The following is a 9569-nucleotide window of genomic DNA, read 5'->3' as shown; positions in this document are numbered from 1 at the left end:
AGGGGAATAAAATTCAACTAAGAACCAAATGGTAACATTTTAACGCTTAAATTAACGCCGTCGAAATCAGGTCAAATTGGACAAGGCTCAAATTTTTATGCGCCTTGTAAGGCGCCAAGATGCATGGCGGCGGCGCCTTTTACAAGGCGCATACAATTTGAGCTTTCCCTTGTAATTAAAAAAAAGGTTGTTTTAATTGCTTTTTTTTTTTTGGAAGTTAAGATTAAAAAAAAAAGTTTTTTCATTGGTTTTTTTTTTGGAAGTTAAATTTTTTTTTAAAAAAAGTTTTTTCATTGCTTTCTTTTTGGAAGTTAAATTTTTTTTAAAAAAAAAGTTTTTTCATTGCTTTTTTTTTTTGGAAGTTAAAATTAAAAAAAATATATTTTTTCATTGTTTTTTTTTGGAAGTTAAATTTTTTAAAAAAAACTTTTTTCATTGCTTTTTTTTGGAAGTTGCGATTGAAAAAAACACGTTTTTTATTGCTTTTTCTTTATGGAAGTTAAGATTAATAAAAACGTGTTGAGAGTGTCATCTTTAAATAGGCTATGCATTATGTAATCTAAATTTAATTGGAACTTCAATACGAATTCTAAACACCGAATGAGAAGTTTAAAATAAAATAAAATGGAAGAACCTGACTTATAGTAAATAAAGTATATTTTACTATTGTTGTTCGTTTAATTTACTTTGTTAAAAGAACAATAACAATATTTTTTTTTAAAAAAAGAACAAACTCAGTTTTATTCAATGATTTGACATTTGAAGGTACATTCATCTATATATAAACACTTCTTATTTATTTCTGTAAATATTAGTTTTAGTATGATAAAAACAATGAAAAAAATGTATTTTTTTTTTAACTTCCAAAAAAAAAAATTAACTTCCAAAAAAAAGCAATGAAAAAACTTTTTTTTTTTTTAGTTTTAACTTCCAAAAAAAAAAAGCAATGAAAAAAACCTTTTTTTTAATCTTAACTTCCAAAAAAAAAAAGCAATGAAAATAACTTTTTTTTCATTACGAGGGAAAGCTCAAATTGTATGACCCTTGTAAGGCGCAACCACCGTGCGTCTTACAAGACGCTGATACAGGTGCGCCTTACAAGGCGCATAGAAATTTGAGTCTTATTCAGTTTGACCTGATTTTAACGGCGTTAATTTAAGCATTAAAATGTTTCCCTTTTGGTTCTTAATTAAATTTTGTTGCCCTTTTGGCTCCGGACTCCAAAGCTAGAGGCCATTGCATGTCCCTACTATGGAGATATAGAAGTGGGTTTTTTGACATTTAAATTGTTTATCCAATCATCTTATGCATGTATAATGCATGGAATATAGACAAGCTAACAAAAGTTAAATTAATCATTTCTTGTTGGATCACATCATCTTTTACATAAATATTTTTTTTCTTGAAAACTTGTTGCATGGATAGTACAATGTATTACAATGCAATAATAAATAAGCATATATCATACAAAGTAACTTGATATTTACAGTACTTCATAATCTTCTTCAGTAGCCCATGGATATCTTTTGTAGTTATTCTTAATCTGAGAAGGATTTTGTGGCGTAGACCATGGGTACTTCATTGATGGATCTCTTGGCAACTTTCTGAAGTTCAAAAATGGTGCCCATAGAAGAATCCTAGTTTTTCAAAACAATTGTCTTGCTCAATATATATGTCAATCAACTAATTATCAAATTCCAAATATGATTTATAACCACACAAATTTCTATCATTCATTTTATACTACAAGTTTTAAAAGTCTTCTTTTCTTCTTGAAACTTCTCAAACTACCTCACATAAAATGAGACGGAGGAAGTAGTATTTTTTTTCAAATAAGCTAACTTTGATTTATCATAGTCCAAGTATTACCAACAAGAAAGAATGAAAGATACAAATTCAATAATAATAAATGCATAGATGTTACAAAATACCTTTTGATCCTTCCTTTTGGTCATAGAACTATGAGTTTGATTCAACAAATTTAACTACATTTTCTAACATAATTATTACAAAACACTATCCTTATTAACACAAAATTACATATCATGTTTGTATCGCGTAATTTAATAAAATATATACAAAAAGAGCATGCATATTATTATTCATGTACCCCGTATTATCGAATACACCAACTTAAAAAATTATATCAATATTATTGAGTTGTATATTGGAGGGTTATATATATATATATATATATATATAAACTTTTAGTTTCTGGAAATAATCAATATTGATCTGATTTAGTTAACATAATTGATGACAAATACATGTAAACATCTTTTAATAATTATTTGTTCATGTTTATACGTTATTCAAAAAATATGCTAACTACTCTTGATCATTACTCGTTTTGATAATTTATTGCTAATAAAATGTGTTATAAGTGAAATGCTTAAAATTTGATGAAGTGTTGAACGACCAGAACAACCTCGCCACACGAGGCTCAGGGAGAGAGAGGATATGTGTGGCACGTGGTGTGGAACCAAAGAAAGCTAAAAAGCAAACAAGTGTGAAGAAAAGAGTCTTAGTGGAACCTCTTAGTTAATTTTTCTACTATAAAATTTGTTCTAATACGTTTATGAGTCAAAATCAACCTAGTGAAGAATGGAAAAGCTGCAAGAAGGATTTTTTTCTTAGAGTTATCTTTTTAGGGTTGTTCTATGGTTGGGGTCAAAGTATGAATGTTTATGTCATAATCTAATTATTCTTGCATTGTTATTTAAGGAGTGTTTGATCCATTTACTTGCTTTTATGTGCATTTTTTTGTTTTGCCCCTTTATGTAGTTTCTGCGTAGTGTTTATGGTGTGTTGGAATGGAAAGCATGCTTTCTTTCTGAGGTTGTCATGAGAGTTTTGCAGAGTGAGTTTTTCTATATTGGAAGCTTTTAAGTTGAAAAAGTTTATTTTGATCAACATTCGAAAAATCTGATGTCATATGAGTTTTCCATCAGTTCTATCAGCTCTAGAAGGCCCATTTTGGGCTAGTGGAATAGTTGGTTTGGGTCCCAAGACCTTTGCTGTTAGGCGAGAAGTTTTTGAAAGTTTGGCAAATATTTGACTTCGGTCAAAATTCTTGGTAAATGTTCTCGAATGAGAATTCTATTAGTGCGATTAGCTCCGAAATGTCAAATTTGGTGGAGAACAACCTTTGATTCAGATTCCAAGGTGATTGGGATAATTTTGTGGTGTTTTGTTGATTTTTGTGCAAGTGTAGACTTGGGCCAACATGTTATTGAGACGACCTATGGTGATTGTTTCATCAATTCCATTCTGTCTAGAATGCCATTTTTGGTAGGGTAGCATGACTCATTTGGATTCGCTGGGTTTCAAATAAATTCCGAGAATTCATTCGGAGAAGATTCCACCTTATCTTTTAACTGATGCCAAGGCTGCTAGTGCAACTGTTTTAGCAGCCTCCAGATCGCTTTAGCGGTGGTAGGACATCTAGTGTCTAACCAGCGACATCTGGACCGCTTTAGCGGTAGGCACTTAAGCGTCCCTGGACTGCTTTAGCGATAGAGGCAACATAAGGCCTACTGATCACTTTAAAGGCTAGTCGATCACTTTTGCGATGGTCTATTAAGTGGGCACTTGATTACTTTTGAAACCATGAGTGTTATAATATCTCTTATGTTCTTCTTCAATTCTTCAAAGAAGACATAAGTAAAATGAGCTCAGGATCAATTCTCGTCCTTTCAAGCTAATTTAAAGGTAAAATTCTTCCTCTTCACTTTTAAATCCTAATTATAGCCTCTTTTATGTATATCATCCACACATTATATTTCTTAGGGAACTCAAACTCACAACCTTAAGATTGGAAGTGAGGGATGCTTACCATCTGATCAACTATCTTGTCTCTCATTTTTACTTTATTTTTAACTTTATTCACTTTTTTCAAATTTAACTTCTATTAAAATACCCTTAAACTATCCGAAATAACTCAATGAGAGAGAAGGGGTGAAATCGTTTCTAGAAAATAATGAAATGAGGGGGAAAAAAGAGTAATTAGAATTTAGGAATTTAGTCTATGTGGCAGTGGAAAAAAAGAGTAATTAGTATTGGCATGCAATGTGGCATCCACATGACATTTAACAACTTCCGTTAATAAGAAGGGTACTTTTGACCCAATAATTTGACGGGAAGGGTAGTTTTGAGCCGAAATATAGTTTAAGGGTAAATATAAGCTATTTCGAATAGTTTAAGGGTATTTTTAACCCTTTTTCCGTATATTATATGATCATTTATACACATACACAAATAATGTATGAAACTTATGCTCCACAATTCATTCAAATGTAGATGATATTTGATGTCTGCCAATATTTGACAAGAGTATGCAAGATAGTTTTTTTTCAATATAAACTCCATATCGTATTTATCCATATCCAAATAGCTAAAAATAAATCTCTCTTTTTATTCTACATTTACTGAATCAAAGATGTACCATATGTGTCTGGTATGAGGAAAAATATTTATATATATATTTTTATTTTGATGGGTTTATAGTTTATATGTTCATGTATGTATATATTTAAGTTTAAACATTTAGTACAAATAATGGACCAAACACATTAGTAATAAAACTTTGAACTTATATCCAAAATCTTTATAAAAACATCAGAATTAGTGGAGACTACCAAGTTGCCACCAAATCCTCTTTATTGGTGATGAAGTCGCCGTCAAAAGACCTTTTATATATAGCGACAATTTCTTCATATATCGCAGCCAATTAATTTTCTAGGCATTTAGTAGGATTATTTGTGGCGACTGCGATTAAGTCACCACTAATATGTTATCTTTCGTGGCGATTTCAAGGATCGCCGCTAAATATACATTTTGGGGAACATTTATTTGTCGCCACTGATTCATCTTATTTTGTGACGATAAGATAAGTTGCTACAGAAAGTCGTCACAAAAGCTCTGATTTCTTGTTGTGTAAATATGTGTTTTTTTACGATAAGATAAGTTGCTACAGAAAGTCGTCACAAAATCTCTGATTTCTTGTTGTGTAAATATGTGATTTTTTACGATAAGATAAGTTGCTACAGAAAGTCGCACAAAAGCTCTAATTTCTTGTTGTGTAAATATGTGGTTATTTAAATCAAGTAAATTCATATTAATTTTTTCTGAACAATGAGAGTGTTAATTCAATATTACATAGGAGTTCACAAAACTACTCTACCGTCCCAAATTATTATTTCTTAGTCTCTTAAAAATAAAAATGTTATATATTTAGAATGTAATACAGTACATTTATTTATAATAAATTTATTGTAATTTAATCTACACATTGGAAATGATCAAATTCATTATAGAACATAAAAAAAAATAGATAAAAACGTTTAAAAGCCTATTTTTTCGAATGATTCATGACATATAAATAGACAAGAAATTGAGATTAAAAACTTTTTTGAATAGTTTTAATGTGTTTAAAATATGAAAGAAAAATTTGAAAAAAACTCAAGTTTATTGTGGTCGTAAATCCGAAAGACAAATCGAATTTATCTTTAATAAATTTATAGAAACTGATTTGTAATTAATTGAAGAAAATAGCAATTTTTTATAAAACAATTATAATTACAATTTTATCTAATATAGAAGGTACATTTTTATGTTTCCCGCCCGGTGTATAGTATTCGTATCGGAGTCCGATTAAATCATAATTTGCGTTGGAAAATTTCACATTGGATAGTAAAACGCTCCCTAACAAAGGCGACTTCATACCCCGAGGTCTCGGAACCGAGACCTCTGATCAAGAATAGAGGACTGCTTACCATTATTAATTTATTATATTTAGGCTTGTAGCAATTTTGTATGATTAAATTTGCTATCAAAGAGTTACTTGGGAATTTTAATTGGACATGAACTAATTATTTTTGTAGATTAAAATAAAAAAATTAAATGATATTTAATCTTCCGCATTGAAATAATTTCATGTGTTCTTGTAGCTGAGTGGTGGTTTTCCTTCCAACAAAATATTGCTTCAAAATGATTTTTAAAATTAATTTATTAATTATCATTACTTTAACCATTTGTATTCCATGTTATGAATCAAATCATATATTGATGACTTAATTTTATATTTTTATTTCTCACGGGGTACTTATATTAAAGTAGATGGTCTAATGTAAAAAAGAAATATGTAATGTCTTTAGAGCCTTTTTGTCTAAAAACTACATATTTTTTAAAGCACTTTTTAAAAATAATTTTTCATAAAAGTGCTTTTGAAAAAAAACCAATTTGTGTTTAGATAATTCATTTGAAAAAAATATTTTTGATAAGAAGATTGTGTTTGACTAATCTTTTTTAAAAGTGTTTTTAAGAGTTAAATTATATATATATAAAAAAAAGACAAATATCAATGTACTTTTAATATTAAAATTATTTTATAGAGAGAAACTATTTTATATATCTATTATAAAAAATTTAATCAAATTTTTATTTTTATTAAATTAAACTGTATATATTCAATTTTTCAATCAATATTATACATAGATAAATACAAAGATAAATTAAATATTGATATACTATTAACATAATGATTTAAATATAATTAAAATATCAACTATGAAAAAAATTATTTCCTGCTCTTACTTTTCTTAAAAAAATAGAAAATTTTAGTTTCTTTTCAACATCAGAAAAACTGTTGCTGCTCCATTTAAAAATATTTTATTGATTTGTCAAACGCCTTATCTTTTTTAATTTTTTTTTCAAAATAAGTATTTTTGAACGGACTCTAATCAAGTGCAATTTTAAGATCTCTAATTGAAAATATAATAGCATAACTTTAATATTTTCAGATGAGGAAAAGATATAATTTTATACTTAGTGGCAACTGGCAAATATGATTGATGCAACATGCGATATTCCCTTTATATAGCAAAACTCTAAACAAGAATAACATAATTATTTTCAGTATAATCATTTTTCGCATATGGATTTTCGTCGAATTAGATTGGATTGTTTCTTTATAATTATGATTTTTATTGATTCAACTAAAAATAAAAAGAGTAAACAATTATTAACCATCAAATTAGGATTTTGGATTTACACGGATAGAGTCGATCTTTTTTATTTTTTTTATAATTTACATAAATTTCATAGTGTTAAGAGCTAATTACATTGTTCCCTTACTCTTTTCAAATTACAAAAGTCCCTTAAAATTTATAAATTTCGGATACATTACTGGACTTTCAGATACATAGGTCATAGATGTATCAAAGAGGGAATAGAACATCCAGATACATAGATGAGGGATGTATTCGAGAGGAGATAGGATTCGGATGCAGCGCGGAGGAATGTATTCGAGAGGGATATAAATGTATCAGTGAGAGGGAAGTGATGTAAAATTTTTGAATTTTTTTGAAATTGTAAGAAATTTTAGAAATTATGATAAAATAAGATGTGTATATAAGAAAAAAAAATTAAATTTGTATTGATAGATCTAGAATTAAAAATAGCAAAAAAGATTTATCATCGAATAATATAGATTATTAATTTTCTGGTTTACCTATGTACATTAAAAATAGTAAATGACAATTGATAGAAGTAGGACTTACCCGGGAAAGAAAATGAAGACAAACATGAACTGCAAATACATCTCCAATAGGTCCCTTTTGTACCACCTTTTCCTAAGCCAGCTCATTATGATGGGCTGCAATGGAACTCATATAAAATACTATCATACTTTTTGATTTTACTTTTTGATTTTGAGAATTAAATCAATCTTTTTTTCAGTCATTATTTTTATAAAAATATCTTTTAAACATGTTATATTATTAATTATTTTGATTTATAGTATTTTTAGGTAGTTCAAATTATAAATTTTATTCCCAAAAGGTAAAATTTTATGCCCTAATATATTATGTAAGTTAAATTATTTACCTCTTCAGATTTAAATTGTGGCACATAAAATGAGGTAAAGGGATGTAGGTTTTGGGTTGTGGATCGTTCATGTGAATCGATTCTATCTGATCCTATTTGACTTGATCCAAAGTTATTTTCCGATAAAAAAAAAAACAAGTTTTTTTAAAAAGGTGGGAATAATATCATAGTAACTGCCCCACCGTAAATAAACTTCTTTTTTATTTGAGTGTTTTTTTGGGATGCTCCTTAGAAGTAAGAAAAAGAACACAAAAGAAAAGAAAAATAATAGCAGTGAAATCTTTTTGAATTATTGACATCAAGACATCCAACAAAAGGACATTTAGTTTGTGAATTATTATCTCTGTTTCTTAGTGATACAAAGAAGGATTTGAAGCAAACTATTCGGTTTGTAGATTTCATTCTGCTGCAACAATCAAAAGTACACAAATTCTGCACCGAATGTTGTTTAAATCTATCAAAGTTATTAGAGCCACTGTTAATTGCTCGTTGATATATAGTATTTCTTGAAATTATAAATACCGATTGTGTTATAAAAAATCATGTGTCAAGAATATTTATATGAAGATCCGTATATACTTTTTCTTATAAATATATGAAATTGGAGTAATAACAAAAAACATAATAAAATGGATATATGGACTTACTGGGCAAACAAGGAAGTAGAAGAATGCAGAAATGGCCAATTGGATCAACACCGAAACTAAGTCTTCTTCATTATTTACTCCTGTCACTGCCAATACCGGTTCAGCACTACATACCTATACATATATTATAAAAAAATTCTTATATATACATTATAAGAAATTAAAGAGCAATATATGAAACTAATTACGCAGTAATTATTACAGTGGATAAAACTAGTGTTCCAATTTGAATAGCCAATGAGGATTTTGAATTGCTTTGAATTTGAATAGCCTTCAAATTGATGCCTAATTTTGATGCCTCTATCTTCTTAAAACAAGAGTAAATTCTGTTATGTGGTTTCTCAATTTTGCGAGGAAGACAAGGCAAAGCCTTAGGAACAAAGGAGCTGCTCATCTTATCTCCTACAGCGGAACTTCACAAATAAGGACCATACACGCCTTAAATTTTTATTTTTTTAAAAAAATAAATAAATTCTATCTAACATTAATAATTCTTTTTTCTTAAATATATTCTATCAAATATTATAATAAATTCTATTAAAGTTTCAATTTTTTAATCATTTTTTATGGAAAAGGGTCAAAATTACCCTTGAACTATTCGAAATAGCTCATATATACCCTTTAATTATGTTTGGGATCAAAACTACCCTTACCGTCTATGTTTTGGACCACAAATACCCTTAAACGTTATCTTTGCCATTAGAGCTGAAATGACAGTCCACCTAGACAATCCAACATGACAAAACTTTCCTCTCAACAATGTTGTTCTTCCTGTTCATCCTTATCACAAAAAGAAAATCAAATATAATTCTTTCTCATTGTTCTTGTTTGAGTTGTTGTTCAGACTTTTGAACTCCAATTTCAAAGTGTGCTGAAGTTTGTTTGAGGTTGTAATTGCATGTTGAAGGATCGATTTCATTGTTTGGGGTCATAAATTCACAAAATCGATTTTTAAATTTTCAAACTTCTAATAACTCTTTCATATATATTTTTGAGATTTCAACTCAAATATTCAAATATCAATCTTTAAACTAAAAA

At 28.4% G+C, this 9569-nt stretch overlaps 1 protein-coding gene across 1 annotated transcript; it reads right to left on the bottom strand.

Annotated features, from left to right (window-relative positions):
- Window positions 1-1328: 1328 nt before the first annotated feature.
- LOC125868109 (NAD(P)H-quinone oxidoreductase subunit L, chloroplastic) lies at window positions 1329-8963 on the bottom strand. Its single transcript, XM_049548711.1, is given in 5 exon segments — window positions 1329-1637; window positions 7560-7654; window positions 8532-8645; window positions 8734-8942; window positions 8945-8963. Coding segments are annotated over 5 exon segments (591 nt in total). The 3' UTR covers window positions 1329-1483.
- Between the last annotated feature and the right edge of the window lie 606 nt (window positions 8964-9569).

This window comes from Solanum stenotomum, chromosome 6 (assembly GCF_019186545.1).
Source record: "Solanum stenotomum isolate F172 chromosome 6, ASM1918654v1, whole genome shotgun sequence".
NCBI classification, from domain to species: Eukaryota; Viridiplantae; Streptophyta; class Magnoliopsida; order Solanales; family Solanaceae; genus Solanum; species Solanum stenotomum.
This window is presented reverse-complemented; position numbering and strand designations above follow the sequence as displayed.